The sequence below is a fragment of the Hyperolius riggenbachi genome, chromosome 3 (genome assembly GCF_040937935.1).
Source record: "Hyperolius riggenbachi isolate aHypRig1 chromosome 3, aHypRig1.pri, whole genome shotgun sequence".
Taxonomy (NCBI): domain Eukaryota; kingdom Metazoa; phylum Chordata; class Amphibia; order Anura; family Hyperoliidae; genus Hyperolius; species Hyperolius riggenbachi.
The window spans coordinates 5,274,814-5,297,296 of NC_090648.1; the positions used below are offsets into that span (position 1 = coordinate 5,274,814).

At 45.7% G+C, this 22,483-nt stretch overlaps 1 protein-coding gene across 4 annotated transcripts in view; it reads left to right on the top strand.

The window, feature by feature from the left end:
• LOC137562460 (phospholipid scramblase 3-like) overlaps positions 1-22,483 on the top strand; it is a 50,125-nt gene that overhangs the window by 19,662 nt on the left and 7,980 nt on the right. For all 4 annotated transcript variants that reach the window (XM_068273823.1, XM_068273822.1, XM_068273824.1 and 1 more), the window contains exons 2-6: positions 1,975-2,028; positions 3,651-3,678; positions 4,009-4,193; positions 13,340-13,501; positions 20,656-20,817. In XM_068273823.1, coding sequence (XP_068129924.1) covers positions 1,981-2,028; positions 3,651-3,678; positions 4,009-4,193; positions 13,340-13,501; positions 20,656-20,817 — 585 coding nt within the window. In that variant the 5' untranslated portion in view covers positions 1,975-1,980. The remainder of the gene's footprint in view (positions 1-1,974; positions 2,029-3,650; positions 3,679-4,008; positions 4,194-13,339; positions 13,502-20,655; positions 20,818-22,483) is intronic.

Consider the following 22,483-nt stretch of genomic DNA (forward strand, 5'->3'; position numbering starts at 1 on the left):
ACGTTGACTTGATATGTAAGCAACATCTTTATATATGTTACGGCCAGAACCCGTAGTGTGGCCACTTCTAGTTCTGGCCGGCCACTTTGGGTTCTGGCCGGCCAATTTGCGAAGTGGCCGCAGCGCAGCGGCCAATGTTAGAAATGTAATGTTTACTCCGTCTCGCTGCGGCCAAATTGATGACAACTTGCATAATTTAATGAAATATAGCCGGCGGCAATGTAATAGATGAAGCCGCCGGCTTTCGCACTGCCTCTCCCCGATCCCCCCCTCCCTCCTCTCCCCGCCTCCCATACAATACATAGCAGCCGGCGGGGACATGCAGCCGGAGAGTCGTTCGTCGCGGCAGGGGCAGCAGAGCGGGGAGGCTGCAGACATCGCTTCTGCCAGCACCCGCTCTGCAGGAATGGCAGGATTCCCCTGCCGCGACGAACGACTCTCGGGACACGTGTGTCCCCGCCGGCTGCTACTTATTGTATGGGAGGTGGGGGGGGGGGGGGGCGATCGGGGAGAGGAGAGAGGCAGTGCGAAAGCCGGCGGCTTCATCTATTACATTGCCGCCGGCTATACTTCATTAAAGTAAGCAACTTGTCATCAATTTGGCCGCAGCGAGACGGCGTAACATTCCATTTCTAACATTGGCCGCTGCGCTGCGGCCACTTCGCACATTGGCCGGCCAGAACCCGAAGTGGCCGGCCAGAACTAGAAGTGGCCACACTACGGGTTCTGGCCGTAACATATACAAGCAAAAACGTCACGTCACGTCATCACAACTGAGCCGATAGTTCTTCTCCCTTTGACGCTGTAGGATTGTACTTAATTGTACTTATTCTGAGTGTAGAGATTGTGCAAAGTCACATTTCCATGAAATCCTCACAAGTCACCGTCATTGGATACGTTCTTTGTTAAAGCCACACACAAGATAAAGGTTGGGCGAGCCAACAGACGGCAATGATGCTGTTAGTTACAGTGAAAGTCTTGTTTACATTTTTATCTTATACTATTTTACTGTAATTGTTTTTGGATTGTGGAATGAATCAGCTGATTTTCCATTAATTCTCATGGAGAAATTTGCTTTGATATAAGAGTGCTTTGGATTACAAGCATGTCTCTGGAATGAATTATGCTTGCAAACCAAGGTTCACCTTTAATTAACGACCCCATGCCAATATCCCTGATTGAAGACCCCTGTTGCATCTCCATGCACATGTTGCTGTTCCCCAGTGGTGTATTTGGGGGGAGATTAGTGGTGCCCACTATCCACCATTGAGAATGCTCTTTGACAGGGTGTTTTTAGGCAAAGCTTTGCAGGGCACCAGTTATTTGTCACTTCCAATGATCACTAGCAGCAACAGCGGCAGCAACCTGACTTCCTCCTTAAGACAGCAGTGTGTTGCCATGTGTTGTATCATTTCAGCACATCGCTCCACCTCCTCAACATGCCCCTCCCATGAGTTCCTTTACCAATCATTGGAATTCTCTCGCTCCACCCTCAGTCACCGAGCAGCCTTGGTGAAGAAGAATAATCCATACAATAGACAGACGTACTGAAGAAGCTGCTTTGTGAGGGGAGGGGGGAGCAGGAGGCCAGCGGGTGCCACAGTGAGGCTGTATGGTGGTGGTTTGTAACTCACTGTGCAATGTGCATGCAGTGCTGTCCCACTGCACATGTGACATGCTCATGCATGCAGGCCGCCCTTTGCCCTGAGGGAAGGTGCTTCAATTTTCCACTTGAACAAAGGATTTTTTGGGGTGACAGCTAATCCAGCGCACTGTGCCAAACAAATGGGCATAGCCATGCAACAGAACATGGGCTTGGTCATGGGTGGAGCTAAATGTATATGAATCTAGCACTAGCAGTAGTGTAAGTGGGCCTGGCCAGCTAAATGTTGAATAAAGCTTCCTTCTTCTCCTACAAAATAAAAAGATTCTAAGTGATGAATGTAATGAAGTCCTCTGTGTTGTGTCTTGCAGGTGACTATGGCTGGATTCCCCATCTGTCCCCCTGGTCTGGAATATCTGCTGCAGGTGAGAGGAAGACGGTGACCAGAGATGAGTAGCAGTGTGGGTGTGAAATTCCTCTCCTGGGACTTCCTCTGTTGGTGTTCCTGAAATTGCAATAGTGGAGTCAATTTTAAGTTTGTGATGTGGTAAAAGCAGTGGCGTAGCAATAGGGTGTGCAGAGGTAGCGACTGCATCGGGGCCCTTGGGCTAGAGGGGCCCCGAGGAGCCCACCCCTCAAACACAGTATTACCTCTTTATTGGTCCCAGGATGATAATATTTATTTCTATAGTTGATTTGAAAAGTAGTGATCATTAACACACAGTTTCCCATCCTTTTCCTGCACCTCTGACACTGTGGTTGTCCTTGATTGGTTTTGGTGTGCCGTATCAATTGTTATGTATAGAGTGCTTGGGGGCCCCAATGCTAAACTTGCACCGGGGCCCACAGCTCCTTAGCTACGCCACTGGGTAAAAGGCTTTCCCAGAGCCCCAGCCAATTCACCACACACAGTGCCCCTCTGACCTGGAAGTAGAATCAGTACCCTCAGCATTCCTGTACCTGGAACAGCATAATAAGCCATGAAAACAGGATGGCTTCCTCCCAAGGATAAGGGTGGTCTATCTTGGGGTACAGCTCTTTTCCTCAGAGAAGTATTTACAATTGAACTCTATCAGACTTTTCCCCAGGGGTATGCATACCACATGTTGAGAACCTTGGTGCTAGGGAGCCCACATGGACGGATGCACTATTATCTCCTAGACTTGTGTAGTTTAGCCCTACAAGCCAACCAACTTCTGATTTTCTCAGTTCAGTTCCAGCTGTGATAACCAGCTGCTTGAGCTGAACCTACTTCAGCCTTATAAAGGGTCCCCACCTACCACTTTTTACTATCTGGATCTAATTCGGATCTGGATACCCAGATATCCGATCCGGGTCGGATATCCAAGTTTAAAATTTTCTAATCCGGATCTGAATCGGATATCAGACCTTAGTATCCGGCCGGATTCGGATATCCGGATTGAAACCCGGAAGTGACCTGAAAATGGCTTAAAATGCTTCCAAAAGTCTCTACAAATGCCCAAAATCCCTTTCGGAGGTCTCTCTCTCTCTCTCTCTCTCTCTCTCTCTCTTTCTCTCTCTCCATTGAAGGTGAATTTGGCTTCTGCTCGGATATCTGAACTAACTATCCGCCCAGATTTCGGATTTCAGATGGGAAATCCAAGTTTGCTCGGATAGTCAATTCGGATTTTAAAAAATATCCGAATTGCTATTCAAAGTTCGGATAGTGGAAAAAGTTTGGATTATCTGGGTAGTTCGGATATCCGGAATCCGGGTGAGCACCACTGCCCACCAATAGTAGTGTTAGAACTCTAACCATACCTCTCCAAATCTGCAACAAAACTTACCCGTACTCTTCCCAGCTTCACAAACTAACCAATTTCTCACTTCTTCTACATAAAACAGACAAAACAATCAACCTTATCCCTTCCTGGGACGGACTTTTGAAATCAACCATAAAATCATATAGATACATTAGTTGTTCACCCACATCTACCTTCCGCAACAGTTCAGCTCGCCATGTTATTCTCATCCTCTCATCCGCTCCATGTGTTAATACTGGTTGACTTTTTCTCTTGCTTTGCAGGTCAATGAGCTCCGGATAAAACAGACAAGTAAGTTGTTTTTTGTTGACTTTGATGAACATGGGCATGATTTATGTTTGATCCTGCAGGTATTTAGTTCACAGTTCAAAGTAATGTCTCATGCCTGTCAGGCAATGTTGTGTTCACCTACACAACAAAGGTTTCACGCAAGGAACTCTCAGATGACTAAACAAGGCATATTAATGCTGCCTTACAATTCTATTTTTTTTAAGCTAGCATTAATACCCCTCGTTTAGCCAACCCCAACCCCACCCCATCACTAGGAGATACTATAGAAGGATACTTGTGTACACAAACTGAGGAGGAAAAAAATGTTCCACTGATTGTCTGTTTCCACAGGGGCAAGCGTCTTTCAGAGTTACTGTACCTACGATGTACTGGGCCCTGAAGGACATCTAGTATATCGAGCTACTGAGAGGAGGGAGTGTTGTGGGCCCCGCATGGCCTTAACAGTGACAAACACCCAAGGCTATAATGTGCTTCATCTGCTTGTGCCCTTTGAGTGCTGCAGCTGTGAAACAAAGGTAAGAAGACACAATCTGGTGACCTCAGAAACTATTCAGACAAGAGACTTTAACTAACAGTGCTGAAGCGATAGTAGATGTGGTTCTATAGGTGAGATGAGATGCAAGACCAAGTTCAAAAACACTAAAGAAGTGTATCTTATAGCATTCTAGGTCTAGTGAGATACAAAACATAGAGTTACACTGATGGTGACATGGCAGCTCAGATACAAAACATGATAAATAATCTAAAACTAGTAAGATAGAAGTTATACTGAAAGGCGGTAGAGATACAAGTCATGTTCCTCTGTGTGTGGTGAGATACAGACAGACCTTCCAAGACTGGAGATGGAAAATGTGCAAATCTGAGAGTGGAAAGTAACTAGACATTGTCATTCGGGAGTGTACAAGACATGGTCATTAATACCAAGGAGGTAACAATTCTAATTGACTGATCTACATACTCTGCCTACAACTGTTGACGCTCATTATAAGATACAATGTTTGTACGAATGACATACTAAGCAAGAACTCCTACATTAGTAATAATACAAATTAAAACATGGTCCTCTCAGATTCATGAGATACAAGAGAAGAACCACCACATCTATTGGGGAATAAGACAATTTAATAACTGGAGAGATACAACACATAGAATTTAGACCTACAGGACTGTTGAGGTACTAGACATAGGTAACTAGAAGGGATATGGTAAAGACCCGATCTTCATGGACTGGTGAAATACAAGGCACACAAATTAATGTCTAGAAAATCCACCATGAGAGATGAGTGATGGGACCAGAGGCGTAGCTAGGGCTTTCAGCGCCCGGGGACAAAGACTATTAATGCGCCCTGTAAGGAAAAAGGGGGCGTGGCCATGCAACCGAATGTGGGCGTGGTAATCAGTTGGGGACAAATATACATGACCTTAGCAGTGGTGTAAAAGGTCTGCCAGGGAAGTTTGAGGTCTGCCATAGTGTTCCCCCCCCCCCCCCCCCCCCAAATACATGTAATCTGACTGCATTTCACCAAAAATACTTGTAATTTGGCAGAGGTTCCTCCAAAATACAGATAATTTGGCAATGGTTCCCCCAAAATAGACATAATCTGGCAGCAGTGGTTCCCCCAACATACATATAATCTGATATAAGGATGTACAGAGGCGCTGTGATGATTTGCTCAGCTGCCTGTGCAGGCAGCCAGCCTTTTGACCATTGTGTAAGTTTGCATGCTGCAGGACTCTGGAAAGAAGACCTTCTGTCAGTTTTGCAGCTTGTGCTTGCAGAAGAATTTGCATATGTTGTCATGCAAATTGCCTGGCCACATTCATTGGAGGCGTGTACTATAAGTACTATGTCTTTCCCACAATGCTTCGCTGTTCATAAGGATTTCGTCCTATGTAACACTCCTGGTGGGGTGTCAGCCTTGCTCTCTGTTTGAATATCAGCTTAGAGTAATTCCTAAATCTGCGCTAGGCAGATTTCCCTGGTGCTGTTAGGACTGTATTATCTGTATTGCCTGTTCTGTCTTGTCTTGCCTGTTGCCATTGTCCTGCCCCAATGGTGGTTGACAGGAAATGGTTCTGATCTCTGTTCTTGGAGTATAGCTGGTGCAGCGGTTGCTACCAGCTATCTCTTCTGTTCTGTCTCCTGGGATCGCACTAGCTACTTTTTGCTAGCGCTGGGGATCCTTCTGTTCTGTCTCCTGGGATCGCACTAGCTACTTTTCGCTAGCGCTGGGGATCCTTCTGTTCTGTCTTCTGGGATCGCGCTAGCCACTTTTCGCTAGCGCTGGGGATCCTTCTGTTCTGCTACTCTGTACTTGGATCGCGCTAGCCACTTTTCGCTAGTGCTGTGGATCCTATCTCTCGCTTGTCCCTGTTTTCATGTGTCTGTCTGCTACGCTTGCTGGAAGCTCGGTGAGGTAACCGTTAAGCAGGCGCTCGCGTCCTCTGTTTCATGTTTGTCTGTTAATGGTTAGTTAGGCGTGCTTGTCTCTATTGTGCTTATCACGTGGAGACCGCGCATAACCGCGTGCACTGTTGCGAATGAGTGCGGTGTTCGCGGTTAGCTAGCATTTGTTATTTTCCGTATCTCCTTATTGTATTATTTGCTGTGCCTTTGCTACCCTCGTATTCTATTCTGATCTGCCTTGTGTCACGTCTGGCGATCGCACCTCTCGCGATTGCGTTCCTATTTCGTATCTGCTGTTGTGTGTGCGCGGTCGCGGGGGTGGCGACTGGATTGGCGCACACACATACAACCTGTCCCTTTGCTCATCTCATTCGCAATCGCCTCTCTTGCGATTGCGTTCTGCGCTTCGTACAATTCCTGTCTGGCATTTGTAGAGGTACAGAGGATTGGTTCCTCTGCACTCCCCAGCGCCATCTGCCGACAGGAATTTTCCCTCTACGGGTGCGTAGCACCTTTTGCTGGGTGCCTGCAAAATAACACGCTTGTGGAGGATTTCCGCCGTGTCAGCGCACACGTTGTGCGCTGATCACGGAGAAAGTTCCACAAACGTTACAGTATGAACAGCCCAACCCAAAACCCCAGTGTAGACGGAATTTCTGATTTGTACGATTTTGTCGAGTTTGGGTCCTGTGTCTTTAAGAGCTTTAAAAGGCTAAATTCAGAGACCAAGGCGGAATTTCTTTCTTAATGTGTGAGGTTTTGTCTGAATCCCACCTTTTAGATTTCTGATCCGTCCACGTCGGCTCTTCTGTTTGCCTATGTGCTCTTAAAAGACGATTTGTTCACCTGGGCATATAATCTGTTAAAAATCAATTCTTGGAATGATAATCTGTATCAGTTTCTTGCAGTGATATTCTCTCACTGGTTTAAACTGCCTGGCTTACCACCTGCTCTGATTGAGTGTGTAGCTGCTGATAAGTCAGCTGATCTTTCCCTTCCATGCAAAACTTTTCAGTATGACAATCAGTTCAATGTGTCTGTTGCCCCTTCAGGTTTTAAACAGCAGACATGCAAAGTGGCGAAAAAGAGAAAAACTAAAAAACGCAAGCATCGGAATAAAACACTCCCTATTGATGTTTGTAATGATGTTGTTCCGTCTCCGGCTTTTTTGCCCCAATCCAAAGCTTATGTGGATCCTGCTATAGGTAGGATCCCACACTACATTAAAGCAGTTAAAAAATCTGTTCTTGTTCCTGAACTCCAACCCTATGGAGATAATGTGGATACTGGCCTGTTTGAACCCCCATTTGCTTCCTGGGATGTTGGGGCCTTGCTGGAGGAATTCGATTTTGATTGGAAAGCCTTTTGCGATTTTTACATCGCAAAAAGCGAAGATGTCTTGAATGCTTGTCTTGACTCTATGTACCTTCTGATTGATTCCGATGAATGTGACAAGGATGATGTGGATCTGGTGATCTATGTATGGCAAACGATTTTGGATGAGTTGCACACACACCAACCAATTGATTCCAATAAAGAGACATCGTTGTCGGATGATTGTTCCTGCCTTTCTGGGGTAAAGCATGTGAGTCTTGACTTTGTGCAATCTGCAATGAATGAGTGTGCCGCTGTGGTTGATTCCTGTGCGAATCCTGAAGGATTCTCTCCTGACAGTGTGCAGTTTGAATCTGTGCGATCTGATGCCTGTTTCTCGGATGTTCCTGCAGATTGTGATCGGCATGAGTCTGCCGGTTTCCTCAAGGATGTGTGGGATCCTTTGTCATTTAGAAACAGATCTTTGAGATCTTCCGTCTGTGACCCTGCTATGGGGAAAAGTTCTCGACTATGCAGCGTCAAAAGTAAATTTAATATGCCTAATAAAGTTTATCCTGTTGATGTCACTATTTCTTCTGCAGATGAGTCTTTGTCTCACCCTGTTCACACCTGTAAGGGCCCGTTGCCTGGGGACAGTTGCTCCAGCGTTTCGGTCCTAGATGCCTTGCAGTCTGCTCCGCAGATCGCGGAGGTTTGCGCTATAGAAGCGTCAGTTTCACAACCTAAAGTGAATTTTGATTCGCAGGTTTTGCGTTCTGATTCCTCGGATTCGACATTGTTAGCCGAATCTAAGAGTGAGACAGCGCTTCGGTTTTGCGAATCTGATGCTGAAACCTCTTTGCCTTATTCAGAGACGCTTTCTCTGAACCTGCCCTGTACCATGAATAACAATATGATGTCCAATCACACTGATATTTGTGAGTCCCTTTCTTGCTCTGAGGGAAGTTTTGACTCTCCACCCTGTACTCTGGATGAGTCAACATTGCCTTGTACAATATCTCCTGCCCTGCCCCTAGAGGCTCATCTAGGTATTGCTGCTATTTTTACTTGTTTTTCTGCAGTTTTGGAGTTACAAGCTAGTTTGACTGCCACACAGAATTCTGGGTACAGTGAGAATGAAGTTAGGGAGTCAGTGTGTGTTCCAGTAAATATACCTGTACATTCCCCTCATGATGATGAGATCCAGTCTCAGGTTATGGTGGAACCATTCCTGGGACATCTGCCCTGTCCACAAAATAAAGTTCCAGTTTTGCCCTGTAACATGGATAGTTCAGAATCCTTCCTAGAAAACTTGAACAATGATGTTCCTGAGGTCTTGTTTGATGTTCTGGAGGTCTCCGAGTTCCTCCCAAAGGGTGCAGAACTTGTAGGAGATGTCTCCTGTCCCCCAAGTCCTTCTGAGGTGTTGCCCTCTTCCGTAGGCATTGCTGCCTTGCTGGCTACCTTTTCAGCTCTGGTGGAGCTTCAGTCATATGTAGTCAATGATGATATTGCAGTCACAGAAATTTCCGAATTTGAATCCGAGTCTTTTTTTGAAAGTCCAGTGCTTGAGACCATTGCTCGTGATGATTCTCTGCCCAGTTCTGGTTTTGGTTTCCCCCTGCCGGACTCTGAGGTTGGCAGTTCCCCGACATGTCCTGAGGTTTCTCCTGTGCTGGTGTACCCCAGTGTGCTCTGTGACCCAGAAAGCCCAAGTGTGCCTCGGTTCCCAGCGTACTCAGATGCTTCCTCGGTGGAGACATGCTCTGATTTAGCCTGCCTGCTTGCATGCCCAGAAGTGGTCCCTGAAAGTCTTGATCTTGATGGGTGTCCTCGTAATTCTGAATCCGGAATTGTCATTGGTTCCATGGGGGTTCTTGGTAATTCTCCATGTGAGCCTGGTGATTGTTCTGCCCTCTTGGGATCTCTGTGGAGCTTCAAAAGGTTCTGGGAGATTCCGGGAGAAATTTTGCTTGGTCCCCTGGATAAGATCAACGGTGGCTTTTGTGTTGTAAGGGACACTTCGAACAGGTATTGTGGCAGGTTTGGTATTTTCGGACGCTCTTTGGAAGGTGGTGGGTATTGTCTGGAGGGTGTCGATGGCTTCTTCTCTGGCAGTCACAGTCCTGATGGGTGTTATACTGAGACTGGTAGTACTGATGGGCATGTTTCGGTGGGTTCTGTTTCCGATGAGGTCGGTTTCGGGTGGACTGACTCTGGAATTGGACCTTGTCGGGCTACCCCGACCTTCATGAGTCTTCAGTTTGAGTCTGTTGCTAATGGCAGTTTTGAGGGTCGTCTGGAATTCGACCCTGGAGGGGGGGGTACTGTGATGATTTGCTCAGCTGCCTGTGCAGGCAGCCAGCCTTTTGACAATTGTGTAGGTTTGCATGCTGCAGGACTCTGGAAAGAAGACCTTCTGTCAGTTTTGCAGCTTGTGCTTGCAGAGGAATTTGCATACGTTGTCATGCAAATTGCCTGGCCACATTCATTGGAGGCGTGTACTATAAGTACTATGTCTTTCCCACAATGCTTCGCTGTTCATAAGGATTTCGTCCTATGTAACACTCCTGGTGGGGTGTCAGCCTTGCTCTCTGTTTGAATATCAGCTTAGAGTAATTCCTAAATCTGCGCTAGGCAGATTTCCCTAGTGCTGTTAGGACTGTATTATCTGTATTGCCTGTTCTGTCTTGTCTTGCCTGTTTGCCATTGTCCTGTCCCTATGGTGGTTGACAGGAAATGGTTCTGATCTCTGTTCTTGGAGTATAGCTGGTGCAGCGGTTGCTACCAGCTATCTCTTCTGTTCTGTCTCCTGGGATCGCACTAGCTACTTTTTGCTAGCGCTGGGGATCCTTCTGTTCTGTCTCCTGGGATCGCACTAGCTACTTTTCGCTAGCGCTGGGGATCCTTCTGTTCTGTCTTCTGGGATCGCGCTAGCCACTTTTCGCTAGCGCTGGGGATCCTTCTGTTCTGCTACTCTGTACTTGGATCGCGCTAGCCACTTTTCGCTAGTGCTGTGGATCCTATCTCTCGCTTGTCCCTGTTTTCATGTGTCTGTCTGCTACGCTTGCTGGAAGCTCGGTGAGGTAACCGTTAAGCAGGCGCTCGCGTCCTCTGTTTCATGTTTGTCTGTTAATGGTTAGTTAGGCGTGCTTGTCTCTATTGTGCTTATCACGTGGAGACCGCGCATAACCGCGTGCACTGTTGCGAATGAGTGCGGTGTTCGCGGTTAGCTAGCATTTGTTATTTTCCGTATCTCCTTATTGTATTATTTGCTGTGCCTTTGCTACCCTCGTATTCTATTCTGATCTGCCTTGTGTCACGTCTGGCGATCGCACCTCTCGCGATTGCGTTCCTATTTCATATCTGCTGTTGTGTGTGTGCGCGGTCGCTGGGTGGCGACTGGATTGGCGCACACACATACAACCTGTCCCTTTGCTCATCTCATTCGCAATCGCCTCTCTTGCGATTGCATTCTGCGCTTCGTACAATTCCTGTCTGGCATTTGTGGAGGTACAGAGGATTGGTTCCTCTGCACTCCCCAGCGCCATCTGCCGACAGGAATTTTCCCTCTACGGGTGCGTAGCACCTTTTGCTGGGTGCCTGCAAATATACGCTTGTGGAGGATTTCCGCCGTGTCAGCGCACACGTTGTGCGCTGATCACGGAGAAAGTTCCAAAAGGATAAAATATGCTAAAAAGTTTAAAACGATCAGGAGGCGGTGGTGGACCAGCCACACCAAAACAGACACGATGCTGTCGCTTGAGGTAGTAATAATTTATTCAAATACTCCTTGAAAAAATTGCAATGCCTTTTACGGGCACAATCCTGCTTCATCAGGCAATAAGCAACCAGAGTATCACACACACATAGCTCGGGGTCCAATAACAGCTTGGCACCTCTGCCACAGACCCTGAGCTGTGTGATACTCCGGTTGCTCATTGCCTGATGAAGCGGGATTGTGCCCATGAAAGGCGTTTTTCTAGGAGTATTTGAATAAATTATTACTACCTCAAGCGACAGCATCGTGTCTGTTTTGGTGTGGCTGGTACACCACCGCCACCTGATCGTTTCAAACTTTTTTGCATATTTTATCCTTTTAGCGCCTCTGTACATCCTTATATCAAGTGTTCCATCCCTGGTGGAAGGGTGGTACACCCTCTTTTCTTCTATCTACAGAGAGCAACATCTTAGTCCTGAGTGGGGATAGGCCTAATCTCCCGACCTGCCTATACAGTGGTTGCCTCAGTGGTAACCCAGGTTTGTAAGTATAATACTTACGATTCATTATTCTTCCATGTTCCAATACATACTACACTATATTGGGCTCTCTGTGTTCTGCTTTATATAATCTGGCAGCTGTTCCCCAAAATACACTTAATCTGGCAGCAGCGGTTCCCCAAAAATACAGTTAATCTGGCCGCAGTTCCCCCAAAATAGGTGCCCCCAGTATAGCTAACCAGGCCTATAAGTGTCCCCAGTATAGGTAGTCAGGTGTATATGTGTCCCCAGTATAGGTAGCCAGGTGTATATGTGTGCCCAGTTTTTAGGTAGCCAGGTGTATATATGTCCCCAGTATAAGTAGGCAGGGGTATATGTGCCAGGTATAAGTAGCCAGGTGTATATATGTCCCCAGTATAAGTAGTCAGGTGTATATATGTCCCCTGTATAAGTAGGCAGGGGTATATGTGCCAGGTATAAGTAGCCAGGTGTATATATGTCCCCAGTATAAGTAGGCAGGGGTATATGTGCCAGGTATAAGTAGCCAGGTGTATATATGTCCCCAGTATAAGTAGCCAGGTGTATATATGTCCCCTGTATAAGTAGGCAGGGGTATATGTGCCAGGTATAAGTAGCCAGGTGTATATATGTCCCCAGTATAAGTAGCCAGGTGTATATATGTCCCCTGTATAAGTAGGCAGGGGTATATGTGCCAGGTATAAGTAGCCAGGTGTATATATGTCCCCAGTATAAGTAGTCAGGTGTATATATGTCCCCTGTATAAGTAGGCAGGGGTATATGTGCCAGGTATAAGTAGCCAGGTGTATATATGTCCCCAGTATAAGTAGGCAGGGGTATATGTGCCCAGTTTATGTAGCCAGGTGTATATATGTCCCCAGTATAAGTAGCCAGGGGTATATATGTCCCCTGTATAAGTAACCAGGGGTATATGTGCCCAGTATATGTAGTCAGGGGTATATGTACCCAGTATAAGTAGCCATGTTTATACCTGTAACCTGTATAAGTAGCCAGAGGTATATGTGCCCAGTGTTTGTAGCCAGGGGTATATGTCCCCTGTATAAGTAGCCAGGGGTATATGTGCCCAGTATATGTAGCCAGGTGCCCTCCCCCCCCCCCAGCGGGAGTGCAGAGAAGAGGGAGAGCGGTGGGCACAGCGGGGAAGGGGTAGGAAGTCGCCCCCTTCCCTCACTTTAGGGCTCACCCTCTCTCTTGCTCCCCCTGCAGATATGAGCGGCGGGCGGCAGAACACTTACTTCATTCGTGCAGAGAAGACAGATTTGTGCTCCGCTAATCTGGTCTAGTCTAGACCAGATCAGCGGAGCACAGATCTGTCTTCTCTGCATGAATGGAGTAAGTGTTCTGCCGCCCGCCCGCCGCTCATATCTGCAGGGGGAGCAAGAGAGAGGGTGAGCCCTAAAGTGAGAGAAGTGGGGGAGACTCCCCCCCCCCCTTCCCCGCTGTGCCCACTGCTCTCCCTCTTCTCTACGCTCCCGCTGGGGGGAGGGGATAAATAAATAATAATTTAAAAAAACAGGTCACGGCAGGGCCCTAGGGACCCAGCGCCTGGGGGCACGTGTCCTACCCCACCCACCCCAAGCTACGCCCCTGGATGGGACCACCGCAAAGTCTCTCACACATTGATGAAAGATGTGATCTAATTTAGTAGAAATATCTCTTGATATAATTTGTTTATTCTAGTTGCAGGTCTCTGGTTCCTCTGGTGAACTCCTTGGCTACATAGATAGGAACCTGACCAGCTTTGCTGCAAGTTTTGACATTTTGGATCCATCTGGACTTATTTGTCTGAAAGTGAAAGGTCCAGGATGGGGAGAAGGGTTCATGTCTGATTCTCATTACCAGGTCAGTCTATTATGGGAAATTAATGTGTCACTGCTTGTAAGATAAAGTAGAGTGACCAGATTTTTGTGGGTCCAACCTGGGACGGGGAGGGGGGCGTGGGGGAGGGGCGGCGAAAAGTGGGGAGGACTGAGGAGCGTGCAGCGCCAAAGACTGAGGGGGGGGCTGCGACGCGCGCAGCGCGCCGCGGTGAAAAATGGGTGTGGCCATGACATTGTATGGGCGGAGCTAACGTAATGATGTAACAGCGAGGCATAAGAAAGCAGTGTTTACGCCATGATGTGGACAAACGAGACTTTGCATCATGGGTGTGCAGAAACTGTGTGATGCTAATAGTATACCGTAACCACAATGCAGCAAACATAGCCATCTATGACCATTAAATAATAAATGCAGTAACGGTTACTCCGGACACCAGAAAATAAACGCAATAGGCAACATGTCAGCACAAAATAACCGCAATGCGGGCAACATGTCAGTATAAAATAAATGCAATGCGGGCAAACATGTCAGTACAAAGTAAATGCAATGCGGGCAAACATGTCAGTACAAAATAAACGCAATGCGGGCAAACATGTCAGTACAAAATAAACGCAATGCGAGCAACATGTCAGTACAAAATAAACGCAATGCGGGCAACATGTCAGTACAAAAGAAACGCAATGCGGGCAAACATTTCACCAGAAAAGAAACGCAATGCGGGCAAACATTTCACCAGAAAAGAAACGCAATGCGGGCAAACATTTCACCAGAAAAGAAACGCAATGCGGGCAAACATTTCACCAGAAAAGAAACGCACTGCGGGCAAACATTTCACCGGAAAAGAAACAATGCGGGCAAACATTTCACCGGAAAAGAAACAATGCGGGCAAACATTTCACCGGAAAAGAAACAATGCGGGCAAACATTTCACCTGTAAAAGAAACAATGCGGGCAAACATTTCACCTGGCAGAAGTCTCCGGCCTCTAGCGCGCTGCTCCTGGGACCGTCTTACTTCTCCTGCAGTCTCCCGCGCTGACAGGGCTATGGCAAGATGGCGCCCGAAGCCCTGTACTGGAGACACAAATAGGTCTCCAGTACAGGGCTTCGGCAGCCATCTTGCCGTAGCCCTGCTCTGCCGGTGTCGGAACAGACACCGGAAGAGGAGGCTGGAGCGGGGCTGCAGGCAATGAACTGGCACGGCGTCTATAGACGCCGCTGCCAGTTCATTGAGGAGAGAGTGGCCAGAGTCCCGAGGCCGGGACGTCCCGCTGCTGAAAGCGGGACGTTCCCCGGGACCTCATTAAGCCTGGGACAGCGAACCCCGAATCCGGTACGTGTCCCGGGCAATCCGGGACGTCTGGTCACTCTAGATAAAGAGGCAATTTGCACACTTGACTGATGATGATTCAGGATGTTAATGGCGGTATCCTGCTAGGCTGAACACTAACTTACCCACTGGTGTGTGGGGATATTCAAACACCCGGGGTCTAAGTGATGATGGGTCTCGGGCAGGGAAGCAGAACATTTGGGCAACCGCTAGTGGTGGAAGTCTGGGGGCCACCATTAGGGCCCATAGTAATTATCAACAAGGAGGGAACATTTTCTGCACCTGATAAATATTGTCGATAATCGTATGCACCGGGTTTCCAAATTTCCCCTCCTTCTCGATAATCATGATGATTTGATACTTGTTTTATTTACGCCATTGCCAGAGTATCCCACATGGATCAATGGTCTTTGCTGAATAGGGGCCATCAGGTTGTGATGTTCTCAGCCATTGTCATTATACCACAGTCTGCAATGTACACACGTACAGACTGGGCCACCAGTGCAAGACTGTGGAAAGGTAAGTATTACATAGAATAAACTATTTGTAGAAATTGGCAAAGTCAATAAATGTTTGGACCTTTTTTTTCATCAGTAGGAGGTGACTAATTAAGGATTGCAGAGGTATTCTGTGGATCCATGGGGATTCCCTCGGGCGAGATATGTATGTGTCAGGTTCAGCCATGCTTTGTGCAGTGGTATCTCCCGAGTCCCAAATATATGTAGACGCCCAGGATTTGATGCAAGTGATGTTTATTTACAGTGAAAGGTTAATGAAATGTTCAAAGCAGGGTTTCCAAAACATAATGCGAGAACAGGTATGCAACACGAGTTCAGGATCCATATGCAGGAATATTACCCAGAGACTAGCAAATGGATACAAGTCCAGGAACAGAGGTGCAGGTTTCCCAGGAACAGAGATGCAGGTTTCCCAGGAACAGATATGCAGGTTGAACCAGGAACAACATGCAGGTAATCCAGGAACAGAGGTGCAGGTTTCCCAGGAACAGAGATGCAGGTTTCCCAGGAACAGATATGCAGGTTGAACCAGGAACAAAGATGCAGGTAATCCAGGAACAGGTATACAGGTTGCACCAGGAACAGAAATGCAGGTTTATGCAGGAGCAGGTATACAGATTTAACCAGGAACATGCATACAGGCAAGGAATTCAGATACTCAGGACATGAACAGGTATACAGGCGGGAAGTCCAGATACTCAGAGCAGGAACAAGCATCCAGGCATGGACTCCAAGAACTCAGGACATGAACAGGAACACAGGCTTGGAATCCAAGTACTCAGAACAGGAACTGGGATACAGGAACTGAGGACATGAACACTAGATACATGAGTCAGCGATTAGGGAAACTGAGGTCCAGCTGCACTAAAGCTAGGCTAGACAACTCAATGCAACAGCAAAGCCTGCTGGGAACTCAGGATCCTAAATGCTTCCACTAATGGAGCAATTAGCCTGCAGGAGGTGGAACCAGGGGCGTATCTGCGTAATATAGCGCCTATGGCAAAAACTTAAATTGCACCCCATATCCATTTGCGCACCAAATCCAATTGTGCCCCATATACATACTGAAGGTGTCTCTCCAGTATTGATAGCCAGAGGTACCCCCAGTATACGTAGTGAAAATTAGACCCCCAGAATGGTAATCAAAGGTAGCCAGCAGTGCAGGTCACCAGAGTTAGCCACCCAGTATAAGTAGCCAGATAGCCAAAGGTCACCCCCTAGGATAGATAGCCAGATGTAGCCCTTCCTGTATAGGTACTCAACAAGTTTAGGTTGCCCTCCCAGCATAAGTAATTAGACGAGTGCTCCCCCTTTGTAGGTAGCCCCTCCAGTATAGGTTGCTAGAGTTAGCCCCCCAAGTATAAGTTACGAGCTGCATTTATCAGTATGGTGTTGGAGCATGTGGGAGGAAGAGGCAGCCATGGGCGCCCATGGTGTTGTGGCGCCCATGACACAAGCCATGCTTGCACCCCTCTAGATACGCCTCTGGGTGGAACACTCCCATGCATATGCAAATTGGATCAGATTCACTGCTAGCTGATCGCTGCAGTGACAGAGAGTCCTGACTGTATGCCTAAGAAATGGATGTTGAACTTTTCAAATTCACATTTGGCTAGATTTGCATAGAGAGAGACCATGGACTCTCAGGGACTTTAGAAGTTTCTTGACATGGACTCTATGCTCAGTTAGAGAAGCCACGAAAATGTGCATGTCTTCCATAAACCTGATCATAAAGATGCCTATATAACCTTGCTAGTGATGACAGTAATGTGCTTATTACGATTTTGTGAAATTTTGTGAAATTTTAGTTATTATGATCATAACTTAAAAATCATAACAATGAAAAATTCCACAAAAGAATGCATTATGGTGCCTACAAGATTTTCCTAATTACGATAACTTTCGTAATTCCAAATATTTTTGTGCCAAAATTATTGATTGTTGTTTCACATCATTTTTTGCTTAAAACACTAAATTATGAATAACACAAAATTAAACATGAAATAACGATTTGACACAAAATTACAAATTATGACTAAATTAACCACTTCACCTTCAGTCATTTTTCGCCTTAAAGGGACACTTAAGTCAAACAAATGAGTTTTACTCACCTGGGGCTTCCAATAGCCCCCTGCAGCTGCCCGGTGCCCTCGCCATCTCCCTCCGATCCTCCTGGCTCCGTCGGCAGCCACTTCCTGTTTCGGTGACAGGAGCTGACAGGCTGGGGACGCGAGTGATTCTTCGCGTTCCTGGCCACAATAGTGCCATCTATGCTGCTATAGCATATATCATATACCATATAGCAGCATAGAGGGTACTAATGTGTCTGGGAACGCGAAGAATCACTCGCGTCCCCAGCCTGTCAGCTCCTGTCACCGAAACAGGAAGTGGCTGCCGGCGGGGCCAGGAGGATCGGAGGGAGACGGCGAGGGCACCGGACAGCTGCAGGGGGCTATTGGAAGCCCTAGGTGAGTAAAACTCATTTTTTTTTGTTTGACTTAAGTGTCCCTTTAAGCATCCGAGCAATTTTCACCTCCCATTCATTTGCCAATAACTTTATCACTAATCATCACAATTAATTGATCTATATCTTGTTTTTTCCCGCCACTAATTAGGCTTTCTTTGGGTGGTATATTTTGCTAAGAATTATTTTTTCTAAATGCATTTTAACAGGAATATTAAGAAAAAAAAAGGGAAAAAAATCATTATTTCTCAGTTTCCGGCCACTATAGCTTTAAATTAATACATGCTACCATAATGTTTTGCTACCAAAAAACTTTGCCCATTTGTTCTGGTTATTACACCATTAAATTATGTCCCTATCACAATGTATGGCACCAATATTTTATTCGGAAATAAAGGTGCATTTTTTCAGTTTTGCATCCATCACTATTTACAAGCTTATAATTAAAAAAAATTATTAGTACTATTCCCCCTTGACATGCATTTTAAAAAAGTTCAGACACTTAGGTAACTATTTATGTTTTTGTTTTGTTTTTTAATTGTATGTTTTTTATTTTTTTTGTTACAAAATGTATTTGGGTATTTTTGGGGTGTGGGGGGTAAACAGTTAATTTTAAATGTAATTTATTGTGGTTTGTGTGAAAAAAAAATGTATGTACATGTAGTTTTACTATTTGGCCACAAGATGGCCACAGTCATTTTTATTTAAATTTCATCCTGTAAGCGAGCACTCTTCCTTACAGGAAGTATAAGGAGGATGTGATTTATTTATTTATTTATTTATTTTTTTGTTCAGAAAGACTGCAGCTTCTCATAAGAAGCTGTCGGTCTTTCTACCGGGGACTTAGATCAATGAATGGGAACTATGTTCCCATCCATTGATCTCTAGACTAACGAGAGAGAGTGCAGAGCATGCGCGCGATCGCAGGCAGGAGCGCGCAGCAGCAGCCTTTTGGACATAACATCAACGTCCAAAAGGCTTAAATGGTTAATTAAACATTTTCCAAAAATTACAAATTAGAATTTTTGTGTCATAATTTCAAATGACAATGAGAAGTTATGCAAATGCAACATTTCGGCTGATCACTAATCCTGTCAGATATAATTACCCTTACTGTTGAAGTTTTGGTGTGGCTTTACATAACCTGAACGGATTTTTGGTAACTCAGCGTGGTGGAAAGTGTTCTTCCATGTATTGCCTTCCTCAATAAGAACTAAATTGTGCGCTTCTCAAGGACCCAGTTTGGTAGCTGAGAAAGGTCTGGAATGAAAGAGAGACTAAAGTCTCTAAAAATACAGGGTTTACTTTAAAAAATCTCTTTAACCCATTCGCGTTCCGTCGTTTTCACTTGAGAAATGTTCACCTCCCATTCATTAGCCTATAACTTTATCACTACTTATCACAATTAACTGATCTATATCTTGTTTTTTCTGCCACCAATTAGGATTTCTTTGGGTGGTAAATTTTGCTAAGAGCCACTTTACTGTAAATGCAATTTAACAGGAAGAATAAAATGGAAAAAATTCATTATTTCTCAGTTTTCGGCCATTATAGTTTTAAAATAATACATGCCTCCATAATTAAAACTCATGTATTGTATTTGCTCGTATGTCCCGGTTATGAAACCGTTAAAATTATGTCCCTATCACAATGTATGGCGACAATATTTTATTTGGAAATAAAGGTGCATTTTTTCCGTTTTGCATCTATCACTATTTACAAGTTTAAAATAAAAAAAAATAGAAATATTTCATCTTTACATTGATATTTAAAAAGTTTAGACCCTTAGGTAAATATTTACATGTTTGTTTGTTTTTTTATTGTAATGTTGTTGTTTTTTTTATATTAAACATTTTATTTGGGTAGTTTTGGGAGGGTGGGATGTAAACAATAGATTTATAATGTAAATGTGTGTTTTAGTTTTAGTTTTTTTACTTTTAGTTGTAGTTTTACTTTTTGGCCACAAGATGGCGGCCATGAGTTTGTTTACATGACGTCACTCTAAGCGTAACATACGCTTAGAGAGACGCATGGGGGACGCAACAGCCAGAAAAAGCGCAGCTTCCGAGAGAAGCTGACACTTTTTCAGCGGGGGAGAGGAATCAGTGATCGGACACCATAGCCCGATTCACTGATTGCCTGGCTAACGAGCCGCGGCCGGGAGCACGCGTGCACGTGCGCGATCAGCCGCGGGAGCGCGCATGGTTCCTGGACGTAGTTTCTACGTCCTGGAACTAAAATATGTTAATATCAATGCCCTAACTGAAACGCCGCATCCCCGCGGCTGAACACCATCTAAATCACCCCAAACTCCCCGAGGCACATTGCGGGGAGCGTTTCCATGAAGAGGCAGAGCTTTCGGCCTCAGCTCTGCCTCTCAACGCACCCATCAGCGCGGATCACCATCTCCACCCGCCCCTCTCAGTCTTCTTTCACTGAGAGGGGCGGGGGAGAGGCGGAGACACGTGCGGATTGACGCACATGGAGGCGGAGCTACAGCCCAAAGCTCTGCCTCCTCAGGGCAGCAAAGTCCACGACCAAAAAAGTCGTGAATTTTGCTGGAGAGTTTGGGGTGATGTAGTAAGTGTGCAGCCGCGGGGATGCAGCGTTTCAGTTAGGGCATTGATGTTAAAGAGACTTTTAAAATAAAAACCTGTATTTTGAAAGACTTCAGAGTTTCTTTAAGGGAGTGTTCAATACATCAGAATACTCAGTGTCCAATATATTGGAGTACTCAGTGTCTAGTACATCAGAGTACTCAGGGGCCAATATATCAGGGTATGCAGTACCTCCTGGCAATGAAATCAGGATCCAACCATAAAATGTAATGCTTATCCATTATGTGGTCTCCTACTCTTCCAACAGGTGCTGTCTGTGGACAAAACAACACAAGTCGGGGTCATAACTCGTGTGTGGCGAGGACTAAAAAAAGAGATGTTCAGCATTAAAGACAATTACATTATGAGTTTCCCACTAGACCTCAGTGCCAACATGAAGGCCATGCTGTTGGCCTGCACCCTGTTCATTGTGAGTATGCGTGTCACCTAGAGAGGGTGTTAGGGTGTGGCTGTATGTCTGGAGAGAGAGTTGTGCTGGGAAGGGAAGCACGAAGGGGACACTAGTGTGAACACAGGCTTGGAAAAATATATTGTCAGCAGAACTGAAGAGGACATCCTGATGTCATTGCAGGCCAGGAGAGGAAGCTCTGATGCTAGTGTAGAGCTGCAGAATATATGCCTGGAAAGGACACTTTGGTATTAGTGCAGGCATGGAAAGGTTTCTCTAGTTTAAGTGTTGGCCTTCTGCAAGGATTTTGATGCCAGCGTAGGTCTGGAGAGGGAGAAGCGGCAGTTATTGTTAACCTAGAGATAAAAAAAAAACTGGTGTTAGGGTGGGTCAGGAAATTATGTTTGGGTCTTAGGGCTTGGCACCACAGGAAGGGGGGGGGGGGGGGGGGGGTCTTAGGAATTCTTCAGAAAAATCCGGCAGCCTGGGATTGGTCCAGTGCTTCTAAAGTATTTGGCCAATCAGATATTTGGTAATGTATGAAGGGTGTTCGCATAATAGTGGACACCCCCCAAAAACTGCATATTCCACAAAAACATTTTTTTTAAATTACAAAAATTACAAAAAGGCCCTCTCCGGGGAAATTGGTAATTGTAAATCCTGATTTCCATGGAAATACACAGAATCGATAATTGCCATTTGCAGTAATATCAATTTCTGTAGAAATAAAAATAGGCATATCCAAGGGCGTAGCAATAGGGGTTGCACAGGTTGCAACCGCATTGGGGCCCTTGCGCCTGAGAAGCCCCGAAGGGCCCTCCCTCAACTACAGTATTAGCTCTCTATTGGTCCTGTGCTCATAATAATCACTTCTATAGATACTTTGAATAGTGGTAATCATTAACAAGCTGTTCCCCATCCCCTTCTTGCATCTCTGACACTGTAGTTGCCATTGGCAGGTTTTGGTGCACCGTATCAATTGTTATACATAGTGTGCTTGGGGGGGGAGAGGGCATTGTAAAACTTGCATCGGGGGCCACAGTTCCTTAGCTACGCCACTGGGCATATCTGACCATCCCTGGTAGGTGGCGCCCTCTACTGGGCTATACAGGTAGAACTCGAAAAATGTTAATATTGTGCAAAACTCCATTTTTTTCAGTATATGAAATAGACTCATTACACGCAAAGCGAGATATTTCAAGCCTGTATTTGTTATAATGTTGATGATTATGGCTTACAGCTTATGGAAACCCCCAAATCACAATCTCAGCCCATTAGACTATTGTAAAAATGTTCAATACTCTTGGCCCAAAATCAGACTCTAATCAGCTAATTCCTCCCAAACACTTGCAAAGGGTTCCTATTTCATATATTAGTTTCACCTTTTAAGTTGAATTACTGAAATAAACGGATTCTTGCACGAGATTCTAATTTTCCAAGTTTCACCTGTACTGTGGACTTTGGTAGGAAATGGCAGTGAGTGTATATAGTATACTGTTGGACTCCCAGAGATATCTCAGCAGACATGGTGAGGAGCACACACACCAGAGATATCTCAGCAGACATGGTGGGGAGCAGACAGCCACACCAGACATATCTCGGCAGACATGGTGAGGAGCACACACACCAGAGACATCTCAGCAGGCATGGTGAGGAGCACACATACCAGAGATATCTCAGCAGACAT